The sequence below is a fragment of the Crinia signifera genome, chromosome 2 (assembly GCF_055691185.1).
Source record: "Crinia signifera chromosome 2, ASM5569118v1, whole genome shotgun sequence".
NCBI classification, from domain to species: Eukaryota; Metazoa; Chordata; class Amphibia; order Anura; family Myobatrachidae; genus Crinia; species Crinia signifera.
The window spans coordinates 145632397-145658086 of NC_139218.1; the positions used below are offsets into that span (position 1 = coordinate 145632397).

General features: G+C 41.5%; 1 protein-coding gene across 5 annotated transcripts in view; it reads right to left on the bottom strand.

Moving 5' to 3' along the window:
- Positions 1 to 1779: 1779 nt before the first annotated feature.
- GGNBP2 (gametogenetin binding protein 2) overlaps positions 1780 to 25690 on the bottom strand; it is a 42843-nt gene continuing 18932 nt past the window's right edge. The window contains exons 6-13 of one of the 5 annotated variants that reach the window (XM_083173094.1): positions 15291 to 15500; positions 14087 to 14261; positions 10864 to 11058; positions 9801 to 9948; positions 5244 to 5372; positions 5013 to 5113; positions 4459 to 4662; positions 1780 to 2394 (exon numbers count right to left, since the gene is read on the bottom strand). In XM_083173094.1, coding sequence (XP_083029220.1) covers positions 2191 to 2394; positions 4459 to 4662; positions 5013 to 5113; positions 5244 to 5372; positions 9801 to 9948; positions 10864 to 11058; positions 14087 to 14261; positions 15291 to 15500 — 1366 coding nt within the window. In that variant the 3' untranslated portion in view covers positions 1780 to 2190. Of the gene's footprint in view, positions 2395 to 4458; positions 4675 to 5012; positions 5144 to 5243; positions 5373 to 9800; positions 9949 to 10863; positions 11059 to 14086; positions 14262 to 15290; positions 15501 to 25690 lie in introns of all 5 variants that reach the window. The other 4 variants (XM_083173091.1, XM_083173093.1, XM_083173092.1 and 1 more) reach the window with 4 other exon arrangements.

Below are 25690 nucleotides of genomic sequence, written 5' to 3' on the forward strand. Positions count from 1 at the left end.
GCATCACATGCCATTATAATGGCATGCGATGCCCGCCGTTCTAGGTAAAGAGTACCGATAAATGTCCCAAAGTGCCCATTCAGGCAAAGAATATGTAATTTTGAACCAATGACCAGAAACTGGACACCACTGGACAACTCCACATACAGTGGTAGAGACCTGCTTGTCATTTAAAGCAAACTGAATCTGATGATACACCGCACCCTGGGGGTAATATAGGACTTGTGTAGAAGTTGGTATGTCATCTCTGCACATGACGCAAAGACTAAAAGCTTATGGAGCTTCACAAAAGCAGTAAGTATTGATTTAATGGGAATTAGAGGAAAATCAAACTTCAATTTCACAATACCGGATTGAAGTGTTTCGAAATTGATAGGGTGTCTAAAGTATATAGATTAGGGAAATTGAACAGCTCCTTCCCGAACAGTGCCGTAACACCATCAAACACCTGGAGTCTTGTCTGCATCAGTCCGCTCAGTCAGTATTTTAATAACATAACTCATTTGATAAAGAAAAACGGGAATAGGAAGACGGGGAAATAGTTCCATAAGGCGGCTGTAGGAAACCACTGTCAGTGAGTCTGGGTCCAGGATTTGAGATCTATCTATCTATCTATCTATCTATCTATCTATACAGAGCTTACCTTTTTGCCAGGTTTGTAAGGTGACAAAGCTGCAGTATGTGGCGTTTGGAAATTGCCATCGTGCATGAGAGGGAAAAATATTGAGTTATGAGCAGAGACTCCCATTCTGGAGTGAAACCGTCTCCAGGAGGTACATGTACTAGTCAATAATAGGTTGTGAGACACCATGGAGGGGAATTCAGAGGGTTGCATGTGAAGTATACTAGTCAGAGGTATATCAGGAGCAAACGCCCTCTTTAATGGACAAAACCATGTGCACTGCAGGTGGGGCAGATGTAACTGAGAGTTACATTTGGGTGGGGTGTGTTCAAACTGAAATCTTATTTTCAGTTTAAGAATAAAGCAGTCAGTATTTTCCCTGCACATAAACACAATAACAAATGTAACTCTGCACATGTTACATCAGCCCCTCCTTCAGTGTACATGATTTTGTCTAATAAACCAGCTTTTGCAAACCAACCTGAAATCACTTTAGTACACAAACCCCTGTACTATTAATCCTCCCTTATATGTAAATGGTGTAGTAGGTAGGATATTCATTTTGATCATTTTGGTTGTAAGATATTTCTGAACATTTCCCCAAGATTTTTTTTTCAATGATTTGGGGGAGAACTCTTTGCCGATTCATCTCATGCCATACTTTCCCAAGCTACCTTACAGAGTGTCAGATTGCTACATGGGTTGAGTACTAAGTGCGAAATTGCATTACTTATGGATACAACTTCAATGCTGAATGCTTTTCTACAAGCTGCTGAATCTTGGGGTGGCCTTACGGTTCGTAGAAGTAATGCAAGAACTAGATGCTCTTTAGTTCAGAGATGTGAAAAACAAATCACATTTCTACATACACACATCTGTCTGGGTTTGGGTATACATGTTATGTAAGAAGTACATCCAACAATAAGACATTTTAAAGGAAGTCCGGACAGTGGAGGTGGGGGTGGCCTTTTCAAAATCTAGCTAGAAATATTTAGAAGCCACACATGCTCTCTTGCATCTCCTGTATTGGAAGATTGTTTTCTTACTTATCAGCCAAAATTAACTTCTAGTTTGTGCAATATTCCTTCATAACGGTTTTGTACAGTTTCAAAAGTAAATTTAAAAAGACTGAAACCATAAATTAAGCCAACTCTTAATTTGCATATTAATAAATATTCTTTATTTTTTTCAGTTCTGCACATTGCACTTTTACATGATCAAATCCAAAACATTTAGCAAGTGGAGGTCTAATTTAGCTAAATCCTAGTCGTATTTCCATTTTGTACAAAATTACCATTACAATATTACTTATGGTACTAAAGGTTTTAAAGCATGTGTAGGTTTACCATTCTGAAATTAACAAAAATAAAACTGGAGTGAGGGGAGAAGCGTGGATGAGTCATAGGAATTACAGTCCAAAAGTAAACAAAAACGTGCTAAACCTCTTCCCTATTGAAAAAAAAAAAAAGGAGGGGACAAAATTTGGTAAAAGTTTAATGTTGACAGACAGAAAAGGTGCAGTAGTCATTCTGATTGTTTCAAAGAAAGACAGCAGTAGTTTATTTTGTTTAAATTGCTCCAGCTGTAACCAACCAGCTACTACAAAGAGGATTCCTGTGATCATGTAAAAGACAGTACTTGTTAAACTTTTCCTTCAGATACAGCCTGAATTGTTGCCGGTTGCTGTAAAATGACTGGTTATTTGCCATAAAAGCCTGTATTTCATCTTGAGATAGACCATCCTCTTCTTCTGAAGTGCATTCAGATTCATCCTGAAAATGAAACAATTATAGGTTGTTTAATATCAGTCAAATGTATTTATTGTAAATGGGTTGCAAAATATCAGATACGGTGGCTTTCACAAGGAAACAAACAAAAAGAAATGCGTGGAAATTGTGAAAAGAGCCGATTTTACCCTCACTAAAATTAGTCTCCCCGACTCTCCTTACTTTGTAGCAAAACAGCGGGGGGTAGAGTTTTGGGAGTTGCAGGGTGCTAGAGTGTACTTCTTGTTGATCTATTAATGCAGAATTTATCATACTATTACAAATCAGTTTTTCCAAATGTGCATTGCGTATGTGTGGCTTATCTCCTACAGGATAGCCATCGTAGTGCACCCAGAATAACTGCCTTATTTGGTATGCCTGTGGATAGGATGAAAAACACATGGAACCGACGGTTACAATGGGACAATAGCACTGGGACGCCACCTATTTTGTGTTCTCTTCTGGGCGTGACCTAGTTCTCCCAAGGTAAACCTAAGTTGTGCGCCCAAGATGGCTGCTGCGCCTGGCACCTTTTATGGTTGGAATATATAACCCAGAGAAGTTATTAGCCAAAATGTCTGCACCAACCCAGCAGTATGCTTAATGTGCTCTCTACGTTAAGACCTTAATTTTCTGTTTTTCATGCAATCTAATGCCTTTGTTCAATGTACCATGTTTTTGATGTATTTTAAGCGACTGAGTCCTATGGGAGAGAAGCACTATATAAATAAAATTATAATTATAAAAATGATCTTCTAAAGCATAATAGCTGCTGATCAGTTTCCCGCTATGGCCAACCTCTCCACTTATAAAAAAAACTTAACGTCTGTAACAATATCCCCTAGAGCAGTGGACATCAGAAACATAACATTTGATTTAGCAGTGTAGATATTAATGCAGAAAAAAAAAAAAAAATCCCCCCCCCTTTGTAGCCACAAACACCACATGGATAATGTCCATAAAACTGCAGTTCTCACTAATTCATCTTTGTCAAATTCTTCATAACTGCTTACAAATAACATCTATTCTAGATGCATAGAGATGTTGAAAGGTGGATATAGGATGTTTCTCAGATTTTCTATCATGAGGTCATAGATTTTTTGGGCATTTAGAATTTTCTCATTTTAAACACATGCATTAACAAAGGCTGAGGAAATCTTTGCTGATTGCACATGTGTCTTCAGTCAACAAGAGGAAAAAAAATAAAATAAAAAAAAGTTCACCTCTTAACTGGATATTTTGTTATATTACATTTCTGTGGCAGCAGCTCTCCTCTATGCAGCTACACATGACCAGTGCAACCTCCAACATTGTACCCAACAGTGCAGACCTTGGTGGGTCCAGGAAGATTGTCTGTAGGCAGTCACCCAATGGGTGTTTCCCAGGTCACACCAGATGCAACCGTATCAGAAAAATCACAATCTTAAAGTCACATCTGTTGTTACCATGCCAGGCAAGTTTTTAACATGAAACAATTTGGAATACCAACCTTTAATCCTCTGATCTTAGAAAATAGGGGTAATTGTTATGACCGTTTTTATACTCTTTAGATTTTCCAGATGGATGGACTCTACAAAAAAATAATTTCCTCTTAAGCCCTGTACAAACAGTGAGATATTGGCTAAGGGACAATTTTGACTAGATACACTAGAAATTTTAACTAAGCAATTTTGTCTAATTAATGATAGTCTCTGATCTAGTCAAAATAGCCTTGCCTGCACAGTCAATCTATGCAAAGAGATACTGACATAGCGGCAGTAGAAAACTGGGAGATTTTGGCTAACTTTCTAGGAGATTTTAAATAGCTATTAAAAATCTCCCTTTAGATACAGTGAAACACTATAAAGACATTTCTTAAAATTATGATCTGTGAAGGTATGGGTCCATATATTACATATCATTAAATTCTGCCCTCTACCGATGTTATGTAGCCCATACACTTGTGTGATTGGATGCCATCGCATCACATGGTACCCAAGGTTTTTTTTTCTAGCACCTGATGGTGTTAAGTAAATAAAAAAAACTTTATACTGTGATTATAAACCAGCATTTTTTTGTAGAGACACTAACCAGAAGTTCTTTTAAGCTCTTCGTCTCTTTTCCACCTACAGAACGGTGTGTGGGTTGTGCCGAGCCTAAACATTTTAATATTCCGCTTCTGTGATCTGCCCATGACTGTCCAGTGCTTTCCATGGAAGAACAGCAGCCGTCAACCTTCCCATTTTTGGACTGGTCACCATGCACACTGCTTGAGGTTTCTTGACTACAGGATGCCTGTTTTAGAGACTTTACACATTAAAAAAGAAAAATTATATATAAAATTTACACATATACATACAATTAAGATGATAACTGCTATCCTTTTTCTTTAGTTTAAAGATTAAGTAAAACATTAAAAAGGTGTTTTAACTAATATACAATATAGTATATTATAATAGTCTGCCATTTTAAGAATACGTCCTCCTTTTGCAGTGTAAAAAAGCAAATGTTACGTCAGGATAGAGACATCATATTTTTGCAATTTGTAAATGTTCAAATGAATGGTCATGTTTGTTAGTTCTGTAGTTTGCTTTTATACTACATGTGAAGTACCTACTGTAAATGCATTACTACTTTTAACTCACATTCTCGTTTTCACATTTATACTTCTTCTTCTTCTTTTTTCCCTTCAGGTTGTCTTTTGAGGAATTGGCCCAACATTCTACACAACTATAGCCTTCTTCCTCTTTATCACAGTTAACACACAAATATTCCCCTATAAAAAAAAAAAAAAAAAACCACACAGGGTAAACCACAAACATATTATAAAATAAAAGAGGCAAAGGTAAACCAAGATCCAAAGCTACTGTGAATACCTGTATCATCATGGTTACAAATTCCTTCAGTGCATGCCACGTCTGATCCCTCTTGAGAGCCCGATTCACTACCCTCCATGCTAGATGAATAGCCACAATCACTGCCATTAGAACGTGGTGTCAAGCTTGCTATATAACAAGTACATAAAAACAGCCATAAATAATATGATACTTAACAGCCACGTGTAAGAATGTAAGAGGATACAACACATTCACTTGTTACAAACTTAACATACTAAAAAAAAATAAGAAAAAAAAATCTAATTTTTCAAACCCCCCACCCCTTTTAAAATATGGAGAACTCTAAATTCTGAAGTACTCTACCTGTCTGCATGAAAGCGTAAGGCGAATAGGTCATATTAAACTAAAGAAAACAAAAAAACCACACAACAACTACTCATCCTCAAGCTTCTCTCTCTCCCTCTCTCTCTCTCTCTCTCTCTCTCTCAATACCCTCCCATTAGCTGCCTGAGAATACATTAGTATTTAAGTGGACATAAGAAAATTCTCAGATCCAAAGATCTGGTGCGATCTGGCGACTGCTGATATCACTTCGATTATCGGCAACTGCCAGGATCCAGCAGGGTGACGGCAATGGCTGCAGGGAGGGAGGGGCCATGATGCATTGAGCAACATTTTCTAGGAGAAAAATAGGCTAGCATGCAGTTTTTCTGCTTTCAATTCTGATCCTGTGGGTCTGCGCATGCGCATCAGAATCTAATCTAGAACGAATACGGCTTCATACTGTTCGATTCTGACTAACTTTCTATTCTGTTTTGACTAGCCAAAAATCAAATAGAAAGTTAGTCAGAATCGCACCAAGTGTACATAGAAACATAGAATTTTGACGGCAGATAAGAACCATTTGGCTTATCTAGTCTGCCCCTTTTTTATCCTTAAGGTAATCTCAACCCTTTTTGAGCCTTATTTCTTTGTAAGGATATTCATATGCCTATCCCAAGCATGTTTAAATTATTCTACTGTCTTAGCCTCTACCACCTCTGATGGGAAGCTATTCCACGTATCCACTACCCTTTCTGCGAAGTTATTTTTTCTAACATTTCCCCTGAACCTACCTCCCTCCAGTTTCAGTGCATGTCCTCGTGTTTTATTACTTGTTTTCCTTTGAAGAAATTTCCCTCCTGTACTATGTTAAAACCCTTGATATATTTGAATATTTCTATCACGTCCACGCTTTCCCTTCTCTGCTCCAAACTATACATGTTTAGATCTTTTAGTCTTTCCAGGTAAGTTTTGTGATGTAGGCCATGCACCAATTTTTTTGCCCTTCTTTGTACACTCTAATGTATTTATATCCTTCTGAAGATATGGTCTCCAGAACTGGACACAGTATTCCAGATGAGGCCGTACCAATGACCTATAAAGTGGCATTATTACTTCTTTTTTTCTGCTACCGATTCCTCTCCCTATGCAACCAAGCATCTCACTAGCCTTCCTCATTGCTTTGCTACATTGATTTCCTGCCTTAAAGTCATTTGAAATAGTGACTCCTACATCCCTTTCCTCCTCAGCAGTTTCCATTATAGTACCCTTGATACTATATTGAGATTTGGTGTTTTTAAGTCCCAAGTTCATAATTTTGCATTTTTTTGCATTAAACTGTAGTTGCCATGCTCTTGACCAGTTCTCAAGTTTACCTAGATAATCAGTCATTTGATTTACCCCTCCTGGTGTGTCTACTCTGTTGCATATCTTTGTGTCATCTGCAAAAAGGCATACTTTCCCTTCAATACCATTTGCAATGTCACTAACAAAGATATTAAAGAGCACTTGTCCAAGTACAGATCCGTGGGGTACTCCACTGGTAACATGTCCCTTCATAGAATGCACTCCATTTACTAGAACTGTCTGTTTCCTATCCTGCAACCAGGTGCTTATCCATTTTATTGTTTTATAATCCAATCCCACACTTTCAAGTTTATTTAGCAGTCTATTTAGCAGTCTGAGATGTGGGACAGTGTCAAATGTCTAGATATGCCACATCTACAGCCCCCCCTTCCTCTATTATTTTGGTCACTGAGTCAAAAAAGTCAATAAGATTTGTTTGGCATGATCTCCCTGTAGTAAAACCATGCTGTTTTGGATCCTGTAAGTTGTTTAAGATATTCCACTATTCTTTCTTTTAATAGTGTTTCCATTAAATTCCCTACTACTGATGTAAGGCTCACTGGTCTGTAGTTACTTGCTTCTTTGCTTCCGCTTTTGTGCAGTGGAACTACATTTGCTCTTTCCCAGTTCTCTGGAACTCCACCTATATCTATTGACTGGTTAAATAAATCTGTTAAATGAGCTACCAGCACATCTTTTAGTATCCTTGGATGTATTCCGTCTGGCCCCATTGATTTATCCACTTTCAGTCTTGAGAGTTCTGTTAGGACTTTCTCCTTAGTAAATGTACTTCCATTTAACATTATTTTTATGAATGTCCTTGCAACTTAACTGTGGTCCCTTCCCATCTCCTTCTATAGTGAATACGGAGCAAAAATAATTATTTAGATGATCTGCAATTGCCTTGTCTCCCTCCACCAAATTCTCAGTGTCTGTCCGAAGTCTTATTATTCCTCCATTTGACTTTCTCCTTTCACTTATAAAAACTTAAAAAAAGTTTTGCTTCCTTTATAGACTGGCGGAGACATTTTCTCCTCAGCTTGTGCCTTGGCACGCCTGATCACTTTCTTAGCCTCCTTGCATCTGGCAAGATAAACTTCTTTGAGTCTGCTTGTATGTTCTTAAGACAATCACTAGTTGATACCTCTTTAGTAAACCACACTGGCTTCCTTTTCCTGGTACTTTTAACCCTTTTGATACAAAAAGGTCTGTTGCCTTTAGTATTGCACTTTTTAATTTTTTCCACCTCTCCTGCACTCATTTCAAGTTCCTCCAATCCGCTCATGAATCGCTTAAACATCTCCCCATTTTTGCAAAGTCAGCCTTCCTAAAATCCAACACCTTAGTTTTTGTGAGACTGGAGTTGGATCCTGCCTTGATACAAAACCATACTGCTTGATGATCACTGGATCCTAGGTTCTCACCCACATATATATGTCTGATATCTTGTCACCATTTGTGAGTATTAAATCCAATATTGAGTCTTGCGAGTAGGCTCCCTCACCAATTGCTTGAAAGATGCTCCCTGTAGGGAATTTAGAAATGTGCCACCTGTAGTTGATCTTGCAAAAGACTCCTTCCAATTCACATCAGGTAGATTAAAAAGTCTCCCATGATTATGAACTCTCCCTTTAAAGCCATTTTAGTGACATCAAGCAATAGGCTCCTGTCTAAATCCTGCCCCATGCCTGGTGGCCTATAGATTGCGGATAGTGCCCTTCTCCCCCATTTCTACGTACACAGCATTAGATGTCATCTATGAGCAGCAGCTGGGTGTATCTAGAAAGGGCATGGGATGTAGCATCCCTTCCTGAGTCACCCAGTACTGGCACCATGGAATACACTTTACCTCCTGTAGACATGAGGCCATGCACTTGTGGTGACCTATAACCCAAGATTACTAGAGGTTCAGTCACAATTTATCCCCTAGACCAGTGGTTGTCAACCTCGGTCCCCACACAGTGCACGTTTTCTAGGTCTCCACACAGAATCACAAGGGAAATACTTAGCTCCACCTGTGCATCTTTTAAAGTGTGTCCGTGAGTAATGAATGCACCTGACGGGTAACCTAGAAAACATGAACTGTGTGGGGGTCTTCAGGACTGAGTTTGAGAACCACTGCCCTACACAAAAGAAAAGTGGTGTGGCTATGTATTCAGCATCAGAACCACATAAAAGAAACAAAGCAGGGAATATATTTAGAATCTTGTTCTACTGGGGGAAGGTGCTCAGTAGGACAGCCCCAAGACTTAAAGGCAGGGCTAGGCCCTAAGCCACACTCTTTTTGGGTGTAGGGAATGGGTTTTCATGGCCAAGGAGCTGCAAGCCTCAGATCACAAAGTCCAATGGTAAGCATTAGATGGAGTGGTGTAAAGCACAGACACTGGACTGTGGACAGTGAACAGGTGTTCTGTTGAGTGACTAATCACGCTCCCTCTGTTTGACTAGATCAAGATAGAGATATATAGATCTATATAGCACTGCGGCAGTAGTGAATGTGAGACGGGGCTGGCAGCATCGGGGGCTGCAGAGTCTCTGTCCACATGTAGACAGAAACCCTGCTCCCCTCCAAAAATGGCCGCCGCTGTGAAGGAGACCAACGCTAGAGGTGCTCCTTTACTTTCTGTCAGGGAAGTGCAGAGTGCCCAGCGATACCTGGAAGTGCGCATTCTGGGAGCACTTTGGCCCTGCAACCCCTGACAAGGAGCAAGTAAAAAATCCCTGGCAAGGAGCAACAAACATGTAATCCCACCTGGCAACAAGATTTTATGTAAGCGGTATTTATGTGCCTAACCGTGCAATTACTGTAATTGCAGTTAACCGCAAAAATGTCATGCTATTAATCGAGATTAATCATTGCCCACCACTAAATACACATATTTACACACATAGCCCTATCATGGGTCTACAATAAAATAAGATAGATACCTTTTTTTGTTTTTGGAGATGCCAACAGATCACCACTTGGACACGTGCAAGAAGAATTTTCGTTTGTTATTACAACTCCTACACAACCACTATTGTCTTCTGAGGAACTGCAGGAAGTGCAACCAATTTCTATGAAGCCTGAAGGCTCCTATAAATGAGTAAAAACAAAACCCAAAAAACACAGTTACAGGTAGATAATGACTTCTACTGCCATTTAAATGAGTCCCGGTCAAATATTTCACTAGCTACATGGATTATTGTTCAGAATGAAATTGACAGTACAATACAGGCAATGTGTGGTACTCTAGCTGATGGGGAACTGTAGCGAACTGTAACAGAAAAACTGTGGCAGGGCACGCTGGGATGTGTAGTTCCACACATTACCTACCAATGACAAGTGTGTTTCCACTGTGCGAACACAATTGTAATCAATACTGTAAGCAAGTCCTAGGAAGCAGGAGAGCTGGTAGTAGTAGGTATTTGTGGATTGAGGTTAGATTTGCATCCTGACCATAGGTATAAGAGCAAACCGTAGTTAAAAATCATGTGCCGACTTGTGACAGAACACATTTCTTGAGCCTTTATAACCTTGCCTATCTATTTTCAGTAACCATGCTGGGTAGGAGCTATACAATAACCCCCAGGAAAAGAAATTAAACTTACAGGAGATTGTTGAACAAGAACTTGTGGAGTTTGTGAAAGAATAATGCAGGATGATTGAGGATCCATGTACATTAACTACCATCTCTGAGATGCACAAAAAAACAGTAAACATCTGTGAGCAATGTGCAAAATATCCGCTAAAAATGCCAGCGTCGCTCACATTTGTTGTAGAAGTTCAAACATAAAAAAGGTGGTGTAAAAACAGTTTATATTTCCTATATAAAAAAGGTAAACATTACAGGTCATTATGATGACTAAAAATGTTTGCTTGGCAATTTTCACACCAATTCTGACAAATTCACTTGCTTGGCACTCAGTGTTAACACTCAAAACACATAGCAAATTAATGAGAATATAAAAACGCATTGAGCGCAAGAGCATGCAATTGCAATACACTTACATTTTGTGAACTTGTAACTGCAGTTTCCGTTATTTCTTGTGAAGCTGGCAGATCACAAGGGCACTTATTTTTCCTCCTATTTTTCTTCTTTTGACGCTTCTTTTCTTGCTTCAGTTCTTGAACTCTCTCCTCTTCCAAAAACTCTTCACACAGCTGTTCTAATCTGCTAATTCCTTGCACTTTCTCAACAGTCACCTGCAAAATAGGAAAAAAACAAATTTGTTTTATACAACAAATGAGTTCATTAACTTGGCTCAATACAGGTGAGTTTGTGAAGACAGAACAATTTTGTACAGCAGTTTTCAGTCTACCATAGCAATATTCTACTTCTGTCTTTTCAAAATGCAGTCCTGTTGTGGTGGGGAGGAGAGCAATGCACATCTGTGCATGAAACCTAAGTTTCTAGTTATTGATGTGCTCTACTCTTGTTAGAATATGGCACAGTAAAAAAAATCTTTATTGCTTTTATGAACCTCACTTAACAGACACAGCCATTACGGTTAAATTGGTCACCAAAGTACTTCTTACTGTTCAAAATTAACCTTGATTGCTAAAATTTGGAATTCCCTGAAGAAAAACTGCGGACAAACGAAAGGTTGGCCAACAGTCTCTGCGAAAGGAGAGCTAAAAGCATAGACCTCTACTTTGAAATAAGTAAGTCAAAATTAAGTCTTGGACAAAAAGTGATAAAAAAGAGCGTGAGGCGAAAAGATGCAGCTGATACTCTGAATTGCTTGGTGTGAGCAAAAAACGCCAAATCCGGTAGTAACTCTTGGAGGGGACGGTCTTCCCTGCATGAAGCACTGTATTCCCATGAAGACAACAATCCTTTTGACCTTAAAATTCTGGTTTCAAGAAACGGGTGGTCAAATGGGCAAATTGTGGTGTTGACATGGTTCTTGGAGAAAGATCGGGTTGAAGCAAAAGTCGATATGGGGATTCAGCCACCATGTCCTGAATCTAAGCAAACAAGTGTTGCCAATCCAGAGCAATTAGAATGACTGTAAGAGCTTCGCCGCTGATTCACTCATGGCCAAAGGTGGAAACTGGTACCAGAGAAGAAACTGCCAAGGGCCCAGAATGACGTCCACAAAAGCTGCCCAAGGATCTCTGGTGTGAGCTCTGTACCGAACAAGCTTTGTGTTGAGTCAAGATGCAATTAAGTCAATGTCGAGCCGAACCTATCTAAATACCAGAAACTTCTTGGTTGAGCAATGAGTGTTCAGAGATGTTAAGCAACTCTAGGAAACAAGTCAGATAAAAACAAGGCAATTCTTGGTTTCCAAATAACCTGCGTCTCAGTGCAAAAAAAAAAAAGCATAACAGATCACAAGAAAATAAGTTTACTAACATTTCTCTTTTTCATTTGGGTACTTGTGTATTATCGAGGCGCCGATTTCATCTAAATCGCATCAGATATCGCATCCGATATATCGGACAATTTTTTGGGCGATTTGATCTGCGATGCTGCGTCCGATTTGTGTCCGATTTTCGGCCATTTCCTGCTGATTTGCATGTTATTCCATCCTTGCACACCCCCAGGTACTATGAGATGTGATTTTCAGGAAAATTCCCCTGATTGTACAATTAAATATCGCATAGCAACGCATGCCAGCAAGTGGCATGCGATGCGCAATGTTAAATGCACCCCCATTTTTAACGCCACCCCCACTATCAACACCGATGCGTGGTGAGCGCAGCGAGCCTGCGAGGGGCGGCGGTACGCGTCCTCCGACCTTTTCATACCCCCACTATCCACATGGAGTTGATTTTAGATAGTGTGCCACCGAAGCGTGGCGAGCGCAGCGCGCCCGCGGATTACTTTACATGTATTCCGCGTCCGCTCGCCACGATTCGGGCTCGCTGCGCTCGCCACACTATCTAAAATCAACTCCACGCCGACGTGGATAGTGGGGGTATGAAAAGGTCGGAGGACGCGTACCGCCGCCGCTCGCCACACTTCGGGTTGGCGTTGATAGTGTTAACGCCACCCCCACTATCAACGCCAACCCGAAGCGTTGGCTTCGGTACGCGTCCTCCGACCTTTTCATGCCACCACTATCCACATCGGCGTGAAGTTGATTTTAGATAGTGTGGCGAGCGGACGCGGAATACATGTAAAATAATCCGCGGGCTCGCTACGCTTCGGGCTCGGTGGCTCGCTGCTCTCGCCACACTATCTAAAATCAACTCCACGCCGACGTGGATAGTGGGGGTATGAAAAGGTCGGAGGACGCGTACCGCCGCCGCTCGCCACACTTCGGGTTGGCGTTGATAGTGTTAACGCCACCCCCACTATCAACGCCAACCCGAAGCGTTGGCTTCGGTACGCGTCCTCCGACCTTTTCATGCCACCACTATCCACATCGGCGTGGAGTTGATTTTAGATAGTGTGGCGAGCGGACGCGGAATACATGTAAAATAATCCGCGGGCTCGCTACGCTTCGGGCTCGGTGGCTCGCTGCTCTCGCCACACTATCTAAAATCAACTCCACGCCGACGTGGATAGTGGGGGTATGAAAAGGTCGGAGGACGCGTACCGCCGCCGCTCGCCACACTTCGGGTTGGCGTTGATAGTGTTAACGCCACCCCCACTATCAACGCCAACCCGAAGCGTTGGCTTCGGTACGCGTCCTCCGACCTTTTCATGCCACCACTATCCACATCGGCGTGGAGTTGATTTTAGATAGTGTGGCGAGCGGACGCGGAATACATGTAAAATAATCCGCGGGCTCGCTACGCTTCGGGCTCGGTGGCTCGCTGCTCTCGCCACACTATCTAAAATCAACTCCACGCCGACGTGGATAGTGGGGGGGATGAAAAGGTTGGAGGACGCGTACCGCCGCCGCTCGCCACGCTTCGGGTTGGCGTTGATAGTGGGGGTGGCGTTAACAATGGGGGTGCATTTAACATTGTAAGCACCCATCAGGGTGATTGTACAATTACAAATCGAATCGCTTCACATGCATCGCATGGCATGCATCACATGCCACTATATTGCATGCGATGCACTACGATGGAAATCGGGGGGTGTGCAAGGTGTGCAGTGATGGAACAGCATGCAAATCGGCCGGAAAAAGTGAAATAAATAAATAAATAAATCGAAAATCACCCGCAAAATCGCATCCGATTTTTCCATGCGATTAGCGGCCGATTTCGTGGGCGCCGTGATAATACACAAGTACCGTCATTTGTACCATTTATATAGATTGTTGGGAATTACCTCAAAACTTTTGCGCAGTGCATCAACTCCAAGATAGAAAAGCATTTGCCAGGTTTGCTCCTCAGCCCGCAATTTCTGCCAAATTCGGTGAAGTCTCTCATACAGATGGATCCCAAGGCATATTAAAACTTCTTCTTGCGCTATGTCTATTGTCTTAGCATGCCTTTCTCTACGTCTTGATAGAGACAAAAAAAGAAATAAATATGAAATACATGCACACAAGCATGAAGGAATAAATATATCTAAATTAGTAGTTGAACTATAGGGTTTAATTTGCTTCAGTATACAAGCATAACATAATTTGTGCCATGGCACCCTGGGGTGCCCTTGCAGGGGTGCCCTGGGTTGGTGGTCCTGGACCAATTCAAATTATTTATGGTCAATGTAATAAGCAAAACCAGTGTTTGTGGCTTCCAATCATAAAATATGTGAATCCTGTCCCTCACCACATAACTGAGCCTAATGGATGACATATTACCATGATTTATTTAATTTATTATATTTTTCTAAAGTACTCAATAGGAAACTTTTGGGCTAGGGGTGCTACAAGACTTTTTCTAAAACTCTAGGGCGCTGTGATTCGAAAAAGTTTGGGAACCACTGATTTAGTGTATAAATAGCAATTTAAAGACTTCAAACCAAAGTGAAATTTTTGTTCCAAAGATTTAGGAACAAACTTAATTTATCAATAAACCATTGGGGCTACTCAATGGTTTGTGCTTCCGTAGCTAATTAAATTGTATGCCCAGTCAAAAATGCTACAGTTATCGGGAATTTCTGCCCACACAGTTCTGAGGTGAAAGCAGAAATTTAATTAAAAGAAGTAGGGTCTTTGGGCTGCGACCAATTGGTGGGTGCAATTTAACTGCAGTGGAACAAGCCACTTTATCTTGGCATGAGAAAGCAGCCATCGCAAGCAGTGGAGGGCTGGTCACCCAAAAGAATTGAATAGCTACTGTTCAATTTAGATGGGAGCGACAAACAATAAAACTGCCTCCTTTGTGTAATTACGTTTGTTCTCAAATATGTAACACCATTGATTTTGTTTAAGGCAGTTGCAAGAGAAGCTGCAGGGGAGGGGGGGGGGGGGGCATTCAGTCTATTAACAGTTTAGTATTAAAAAATGAACAAAAAATAAATATATTTAATTTATATATAAATAAGCAAAAAAGTGCTAGAAAGCCAAGTCTAGCAAGTTACATACTCATACCCTCCGGCGAACTCTGGCTCAGCTCTACCCAAAAGATGAGCAATGAAGTCTGTCTCACAGCAGACATGAATGTGTCGTTCATGTGGACAGCAGCGAAGACCTTCGTAAAGTGCAGCACAGTAGCCTTTTTCTTTACTACAATCCAGTTCTCCAATTAAAATGTTATATGCTCTAAGGACTTTATTCTTGCAATCTATACAAAACCTGCAAAGAAAGGAAATCGTTCAGTGATTGATAAATCCACATAAAATCTGCGACATTGAATGGAAAATCTATTCATATACAAATTTCTATGCTCAAATACTAAGGACTAGAGTAGTGGATTTGACCAAAAATGGAAAAACAAGAATATTAACTTTTGACTGAATTTTGTTCCATAAAATGGCACAAACCAAATTTATTCTTTTAGCATGAACTATTCCATAAAATTTAATTATGAATTTCTTTACAACATAACATACACACTCTAGTGATGAGAACTGTGTATTTACAGAAAATTCTGAATATGACCGTTATGATATTTAGAATTGTCAAATGCCAAAATGTGTTTAAAAAAGAATGACCTCTTCATAATTTTTTATGTCTTAAACAAGTAAATAAAATGCTTTCAAATTTTTCCACGGTTTACCATACACAAACCAAAAAAAGAATGTTGACTAATAAATAATCATTATTTATCAACAAAAGTAGGCATCAACAAAAAGATGGTATGAACCACCATGCATTGTAGTCCGATGTACAGAAAGTATTTTTCTTGCTATTTTACGCTGTTTATATTAACTAACTGCAGCTAAATATTGAAGTAAACTTTATTCTTTTTATTATAGTATACAGCTAGATCTTGATCTTGTAGGCTGTTTTGGGGAAGGAATAATGAAATTTATATGTCCCTAGTAAGTTTCAAGCTAGCTATTGCAGATGCCTTATGCAAAGCTTGGAAGGGTTGGAATGAATGGAGTCGACCCAAATTGTCATGAAGGAAAAAAGGGCCCAATAGCAGATCTACCGCAGGCAGAAGTTAGGCGTGATGGAGTTGAACACATTCCAGTCTGGGGTGACAATTGGTCCCGCTGTATGGACGCAAAAGTCTTATTTTTTTGCCAAATGTAATGTTTCATTGTGTTTAAATAAGCAGTGTAATTGCCTTTACCAATTTCACAATAATAAGTTGTTTATAAGATTAAAAATGTTGTTTACGCCAAATATGATCCACTGTGCAGTAAAGTCTATTTTTGATCAAGACTGAGGTACTGATGAGGCATGGTGTGCCACAGATGGCACACGCCATATTTTTGTCAATAAAATCAGGTTTTATTGCAAATAAAAAAAACTTAAGTATTTTCCTAGTATCAATGCAAAGTTTGCAGTCTCTGAATTTTTGTAACAAAATAGAACATTTCAGGCAGTTAGGGGTTAAATACAAAACCTTACTGGCTTTGCAGTTAACATTGTTAAAGTTTCAAAAATGATTGGGGTGAGAAACTTTTAAGATTCATTGCTTAGTAAATATAGGCAAGGTAGCCAGGAAAATAGGATTTTAATACCTACCGGTAAATCCTTTTCTCGAAGTTCTTATGGGATACAGGGAGTCGTTCATAACGATGGGGAAAAGAGCTTATCCGAAGGAGACAGGCACATATAAAAATTTATACAGGGTGTACTGGCTCCTCCCCTCTGCTCCCCTCCCTCTAGCTTCAGTTAAGTGAACTGTGCCGAAGGAGAAGAACAATATGAGAGGAATATGTGTATATTTACCGTGGTGAGATTCATCCAGCACACCCAACATTCAACGTAACAGACCACATTAGCAACCCCATAACCTGGGAAGTCTAAGGGCCTAAGAACATGTCAACATGACAACTATTTTGAACTGTGTTCCAACTGGAACAATGTATAGAATTATCACCTAAGTGACAATTTACATTCGTGGACCTTTAAGGTACACTATGTAAGATTTAAGTTACCTAGGTAACCTACACCCTATGTCCGCCAGGAACAAGAAGGGTAGCAGAAGGACCCAGTATTGGTCCATATCTCACAAAGTGAGCAAGGCAAACCTCCGCACAGAGGCGGGTGCCCTGTATCCCATAAGAACTTCGAGAAAAGGATTTACCGGTAGGTATTAAAATCCTATTTTCTCTATCATTCTTATGGGATACAGGGAGTCGTTCATAACGATGGGGATATACCAAAGATATCAGAACGGGCGGGATTGTGCGGAGCCTATTGCCGCAGCACCGCTTGCCCAAACTGAGTATCCTCAGTGGCCAGAGCATCAAACTTATAAAATTTGACAAAAGTGTGTTGGCCAGACCATGTGGCTGCTCTACACAATTGTAAGGCCGAAACTCCTCGGGCAGCCGCCCAGGATGTCCCCACGGAACGAGTAGAGTGAGCTTTCACCCCAACAGGCATAGGCAGCTTTGCTACCGCATAAGCCTGTTTAATGGTTGCACATATCCATCGTGCAATAGACTGCTTGGAAGCAGGACGTCCAATCTTTTGGGCGTCATAGAGGACGAAAAGTGCATCAGTTTTTCGAATCCTTGCTGTTCTCCTGATGTAGACACGGAGAATCCTTACTACATCCAAGGACGTCGGCACCTCAGAATGAGGCCCACCAGCAGGAACCACAATTGGCTGGTTCACATGGAACGCAGACACCACTTTGGGTAGAAAACGCGGGTTAGTGCGTAATTCTGCCCTGTCCTCAAAGTATATCAAATAAGGACTTTTGCAAGTCAACGCCCCTAGCTCCGAGACCCTCCTAGCCGAAGCTAGGGCCAGTAAGACCACTGTCTTCCAGGTTAAATATTTCAGGTCAATTTCCTCCAAGGGTTCAAACCAGGAGGATTTAAGGAACTCTGATGGAGAAAACTTTCCCTGTTCGCACCAACCCACATATCTTTTCCAGATATGGTGGTAATGTGCAGCTGTTACCGATTTCCTTGCACTTGTCATAGTTCTGATGACCGAAGTGTGAAACCCCTTCTGAGTCAGGATCTGCCGTTCAACTTCCAGGCCGTCAAACGCAGCTGTTCCAAGGCCTGGAAGACGCACGGTCCTTGCATGAGTAAATCTCTTTGCAGGGGTAGGCGCCACGAGTCCCTTTGCAGACTTAGAAGTTCCGGGTACCACGTTCTTCGTGGCCAGTCTGGGGCCACCAGAATCACCTCGGTTCCGTCTCTTCTTATCTTCCTTAGCACCCGAGCCACTAGGGGAATCGGTGGGAAGACATAGACCAGGCTGTTGAACGTCCACGGTATGGAGAGGGCGTCCACTCCTTCTGCCTGAGGGTCTCTTGCCCTCGAGAAGTACCTGGATACTTTCCAGTTGTTTCTTGATGCCATCAAGTCTACCAGTGGGGTCCCCCACCGAGCCACCAGAGAATTGAATACCTGGTGGTGTAGACTCCATTCCCCGGGGTGGAGCTCGTGGCGACTGAGGAAGTCTGCTTCCCAGTTGTCCACCCCGGGTATGAAAATGGCCGAGAGCGCTTGGCAATGACTCTCTGCCCAGGACAGGATCTTCGATGCTTCCCTCATACAGGGCCTGCTCTTGGTCCCGCCCTGTCTGTTCAGGAATGCCACAGTGGTGGCGTTGTCTGATTGTATACGGACCGCCTGACCGCTGAGGAGAGGGCCCGCCTTCAGAAGTGCGTAATACACAGCACGTAACTCCAGGTTGTTGATATGGAGGCGTGTTTCCCATAGGGTCCACTTGCCCTGAAAGGACTGACCCATGGTCACTGCCCCCCATCCCGTGAGGCTTGCATCCGTGGTGACTAAGACCCAATCCTGGATGCCAATCCGACGCCCTGCCAGCAGGTTGGGCGTGTGGAGCCACCATTGTAGTGACAGTCTGGTCCGAGATGACAACGCAATACGCCGGTGCATCTGGTGGTGTGAACCGGACCACTTCCCTAGGAGATCGAGCTGGAAAATCCTGCTGTGAAACCTCCCGAATTGGAGAGCCTCGAAAGAGGCGACCATCTTTCCCAATAGGACAATGGGTTCAAGAAGAAAAAGAATTGCACTGTGGATGCACACCTAAAGAAAAGAATATTTCAAAAAGAGTAGAAATATTCTATTTTAATTTTAAAATATTTAACTTTATTGGTTTAATTCAAGGTAAAAAAGGGGAGATAGACCTGTCGGGATTTTTTAGCATATAGAATCCGTGTGGTCATCTTCCCTTGGTACTTGTGATATTTTCAAAAAGAGATTAAAATACACATACAAACATACAACACATAGTGTACTGTGCTAATGCACAAAAAGGTAGAAATGGTGAGTAAAGGGATTAAAAGAGTTCCCCTTTTGCTGGCTTTACAGAAAGATGTTGTGTCTGAGTTAGGTTCTTTTCCTGAGATACTCAGGTATTTTATATGTCACCCTTTTTCGGGGTTTTGTACCTCCTAGGTTTACTAGCCCCCTCTCACAGGGTTTTGTAAATCCTTTTCATAGGATTATGGCCTCCTAGATTCACTAACCCCCTCTCACCGGGTTTTGTGAATACTGGGAGTGATTTTTAAGGTTTTTATGTCCCCTTAGTCGGAGTATTATTTCCCAGACAGTTTTATTACTGTATTCCTGGTCTCCTTTAAGGTGATTGACTACCATCTGATTATATATTATTTAGTATACTGTTTGTTTCCGGAGAGATTTATCTCTGATTTCAAAACGATGCAGATTTTATATCCAATGGTTGCATAGGTCACACAAAGATTCTGTTGTTTATACGGTAATTTTATATGCAGGTTTATATACAGTGCAGCTCTCTCTCACTGAGCTGTATACTGTTTATATTTTTCTATCTGCGCTATAATGCCCTTAGGAGGGTTATTTTATGTGGATTATGGTGACTCCAATATTTATCTGTTGTGATGCCCCTCACTCTCACTGAGTAGCATTCATTAGTATTTGCAATACCGGGGTTGAATTCCCTTAATTGGAGCTGATGTGGTGGTTCTATCTCAAAGGTGCTGCTCACTCTCACTGAGTTGCACTTCCTACTGTTCTGATATTGGGGTTAATTCCCTTTTTCTCAGTAGGTTACCACCATGGTGTACTTTTATCGATTCGGTCATATAGTGGTCCAATCTGCAATACCGGGGTTGAATTCCCTTAATTGGAGCTGATGTGGTGGTTCTATCTCAAAGGTGCTGCTCACTCTCACTGAGTTGCACCTCCTACTGTTCTGATATTGGGGTTAATTCCCTTTTTCTCAGTAGGTTACCACTATAGTGTACTTTTATCGACTTAGTCATATAGTGGTCCAATCTGAACCACATATTGGGGTTAAAATTCCCTTGGTTGTTTTTATTGGTCACACAAATATCCACTTTTTTTATATAAATAACACTTTTTTCTGTGCAGGTTTTTGAGTGCAATATAGCTCTCTCTCACTGAGCTTATTTGCTACTCAAATAACTGCACCCTCTGGGCTGGTATGCTCTTATGGCTTATACCTGCTACCGTTTTTAATATTGAGGTTTTAATTCCTCCAATTTAGAATATTTTTACAGTATGACCCTCTCTCACAGAGCCATTACTGTAATATATGTGGAATATCAATATTGATCATATAATATTATTTTGAGTGTAAATACAAGTGCAGGATAGCTCCCTCTCACTGAGCTACTTGCTACTTATATTTAACATATAATCTGGGCTACTGCGCCTTTTGATATTCACTTTGTGTGTAGGTGATGGCAGATGAAGTGTTGGCACTATGACTCTCTCTCACTGAGTCAAAAAATTGCTAAGATTATATTTTATTGGTAATGTAGTATAACTCTCTCTCACTGAGTTATAGCTACTAATAATGTGATTCAGTAGTTGAAATTTGTATCTCTAAGTACTCCCAGTTGATAATGGCTTATATTTGCCCTGAGTTCAGGATATACAGTTATACTGTTTCACATTAGTTTGTACCAATCTATTATAAATGGTTATTTATTGCCATCTAGTGGTGTTTCTCTGCATTCATTATGCTCTCAGTATACTATAAACTAAATCTCTAACATCAGACACATTTAAATCATAAGTACATTATTGATACATTTCATATGTCATTGTAGCTAATATGTAGCCAGCAAATAGGCTAACACGCGTTTCACAAGTCTGCTTCCTCAGAGCTCTGAGGAAGCAGACTTGTGAAACGCGTGTTAGCCTATTTGCTGGCTACATATTAGCTACAATGACATATGAAATGTATCAATAATGTACTTATGATTTAAATGTGTCTGATGTTAGAGATTTAGTTTATAGTATACTGAGAGCATAATGAATGCAGAGAAACACCACTAGATGGCAATAAATAACCATTTATAATAGATTGGTACAAACTAATGTGAAACAGTATAACTGTATATCCTGAACTCAGGGCAAATATAAGCCATTATCAACTGGGAGTACTTAGAGATACAAATTTCAACTACTGAATCACATTATTAGTAGCTATAACTCAGTGAGAGAGAGTTATACTACATTACCAATAAAATATAATCTTAGCAATTTTTTGACTCAGTGAGAGAGAGTCATAGTGCCAACACTTCATCTGCCATCACCTACACACAAAGTGAATATCAAAAGGCGCAGTAGCCCAGATTATATGTTAAATATAAGTAGCAAGTAGCTCAGTGAGAGGGAGCTATCCTGCACTTGTATTTACACTCAAAATAATATTATATGATCAATATTGATATTCCACATATATTACAGTAATGGCTCTGTGAGAGAGGGTCATACTGTAAAAATATTCTAAATTGGAGGAATTAAAACCTCAATATTAAAAACGGTAGCAGGTATAAGCCATAAGAGCATACCAGCCCAGAGGGTGCAGTTATTTGAGTAGCAAATAAGCTCAGTGAGAGAGAGCTATATTGCACTCAAAAACCTGCACAGAAAAAAGTGTTATATTTATATAAAAAAAGTGGATATTTGTGTGACCAATAAAAACAACCAAGGGAATTTTAACCCCAATATGTGGTTCAGATTGGACCACTATATGACTAAGTCGATAAAAGTACACTATAGTGGTAACCTACTGAGAAAAAGGGAATTAACCCCAATATCAGAACAGTAGGAGGTGCAACTCAGTGAGAGTGAGCAGCACCTTTGAGATAGAACCACCACATCAGCTCCAATTAGAACCACCACATCAGCTCCAATTAAGGGAATTCAACCCCGGTATTGCAGATTGGACCACTATATGACCGAATCGATAAAAGTACACCATGGTGGTAACCTACTGAGAAAAAGGGAATTAACCCCAATATCAGAACAGTAGGAAGTGCAACTCAGTGAGAGTGAGCAGCACCTTTGAGATAGAACCACCACATCAGCTCCAATTAAGGGAATTCAACCCCGGTATTGCAAATACTAATGAATGCTACTCAGTGAGAGTGAGGGGCATCACAACAGATAAATATTGGAGTCACCATAATCCACATAAAATAACCCTCCTAAGGGCATTATAGCGCAGATAGAAAAATATAAACAGTATACAGCTCAGTGAGAGAGAGCTGCACTGTATATAAACCTGCATATAAAATTACCGTATAAACAACAGAATCTTTGTGTGACCTATGCAACCATTGGATATAAAATCTGCATCGTTTTGAAATCAGAGATAAATCTCTCCGGAAACAAACAGTATACTAAATAATATATAATCAGATGGTAGTCAATCACCTTAAAGGAGACCAGGAATACAGTAATAAAACTGTCTGGGAAATAATACTCCGACTAAGGGGACATAAAAACCTTAAAAATCACTCCCAGTATTCACAAAACCCGGTGAGAGGGGGTTAGTGAATCTAGGAGGCCATAATCCTATGAAAAGGATTTACAAAACCCTGTGAGAGGGGGCTAGTAAACCTAGGAGGTACAAAACCCCGAAAAAGGGTGACATATAAAATACCTGAGTATCTCAGGAAAAGAACCTAACTCAGACACAACATCTTTCTGTAAAGCCAGCAAAAGGGGAACTCTTTTAATCCCTTTACTCACCATTTCTACCTTTTTGTGCATTAGCACAGTACACTATGTGTTGTATGTTTGTATGTGTATTTTAATCTCTTTTTGAAAATATCACAAGTACCAAGGGAAGATGACCACACGGATTCTATATGCTAAAAAATCCCGACAGGTCTATCTCCCCTTTTTTACCTTGAATTAAACCAATAAAGTTAAATATTTTAAAATTAAAATAGAATATTTCTACTCTTTTTGAAATATTCTTTTCTTTAGGTGTGCATCCACAGTGCAATTCTTTTTCTTCTTGAACCTGTACTCCAATCCTTTTGCCCGGATAGCACCCGCTGCCTAACAAACAGCATTTAAAGGCCAACCCCTAAATAAAATACAGGGGACATATCAAATAGAAAGTGTGTGCGGACTCCTAACTCCCCTTTCCCCACTCCCCCTATTGCATACCAATAGGACAATGCACTGGTGCACCGTCACCTGGGGGGTCCTTAGCAAGTCTGTGACCAGCCGCTGGATGTCCAACACCTTGTCCTGTGGCAGGGACACTCTCATGAGAGCTGTGTCCATCACCATGCCCAGGAACTGGAGTCTCTGTGAAGGGATCAGAGAAGACTTTGCCAGATTCAGGAGCCAACCATGGCCCGACAGGGTCTGTATGGTAACTTGTAAGGCTGTCTGTAGTTCCTGTGGCGACCGCGCCTTTACTAACAGGTCGTCCAGGTATGGTATCACACAGATACCCTTTTTTCTTAAGACCACCATCATCTCCGCCATCACCTTGGTGAATATGCGTGGGGCTGAGGACAAGCCGAATGGCAGTGCGCGAAACTGATAATGCTCGTTTAGCAGCGCAAACCTCAGATATTTCTGATGAGGGGGCCATATTGGGATGTGAAGGTAGGCGTCCTTCACATCTAAGGACGCCAAGAACTCCCCCTCCTCCAGTGCCGCTATCACGGCCCGCAAGGACTCCATCTTGAATTTGGTTACTTTCAAGAAGGGATTCAGGGATTTTAAGTTCAAAATTGGGCGTACTGACCCGTCCGGTTTCGGAACTACAAATAGGTTCGAGTAATAACCCTGCCCCCTCTCTAGGGGAGGGACCCTGGTTATTACCTTGGCCTGTACCAGCTTTTGGATTGCTTGCTGCAACACCACTTGGTCCTCTGGGGACGCTGGGAGGCCTGATTTGAAGAACCTCTGAGGTGGCTGAACTGCAAACTCCAGCTTGTAGCCGTGCGTAATAAGAGCCTGCACCCAAGAATTGAGGCACGAGGCTTCCCAAACCTGGCCGAAGAACGCCAGTCTGGCTCCCACCTCTGCCGGAGCTAATGGTGGAGCCCCACCGTCATGCTGCTGGTTTCCCTGCAGCTGCCCCGGATGGCCGCTCTGCGGTGGCTGAAGCGGATGGCTTCCTGAATTTACCACGGGAGCCTCTAGCAGCGTTTGAACCACCCCTGGCTTTAGGGCGGAATTTGCTTGCCCGAAAGGACTGCTGGGAGTGAGCCTGAAAAGGACGCTTCGGCGCCTGTGGAGTGGATGGTAGGAAAGTGGACTTTTCCCGCCGTGGCTTTAGAGATTAAATCGTCTAAATCACTCCCAAATAACCTGCCACCTGTGAAGGGGAGGCTTTCTACACTCCTTTTGGAGTCAGCGTCAGCTACCCACTGCCGGAGCCAGAGGGACCTGCGCCCTGACACTGCCATGGCTGAGTTACGGCCGTTAATGGCTCCTAACTCCTTCTGCGCTTCACACAGAACTTTAGCAGTGTCCTGAATATGGTGTAATTTTTCAGACACCTGTGCTACTGTCATGTCGCCCAGAAGACCTTCCTGGATCTGGGAGGCCCACGTGTATATGGACTTGGCCATATAGCAACTAGCTAATACAGGACGCTGACACGCGCCACTAGCAGTAAAAATGGACTTCAAAGTGTTTTCAACCTTTCTGTCCGTGGTGTCTTTTAATGAAGACGACCCTGGTACTGGGAGTACCATCTTTTTGGCTAAGCGAGACACAGAAGAATCAACCTCTGGTGGCTCCTCCCACACCTTACGTCCCTCAGGATCAAAGGGAAACGTGGACTTAAACTTTTTAGCCACTTTAAACCTCATTTCTGGGTTATTCCACGCTGACTTGAATGTACTTTCCAGGTCAGCCTGCTCAGGGAAAACTACCTGTTGCTTTTTCTGAGTAGCAAAGAAGGCATCCCCTGCTGTGGATTCAGCCAAGGGAAGGTCCAACACCTCCCTGATTGCCATAATCAATGGCTCTGTGCCCCGCAGTAGTGACTGTGAAGCATCAGGCTCGTCATCACCTGCGTCTGCATCCTCCACATCATCATCATCATCATCCCCATCGTCAGCCCCAGAATCAGGGGTTTGAGAGGGGGCCTTTCTC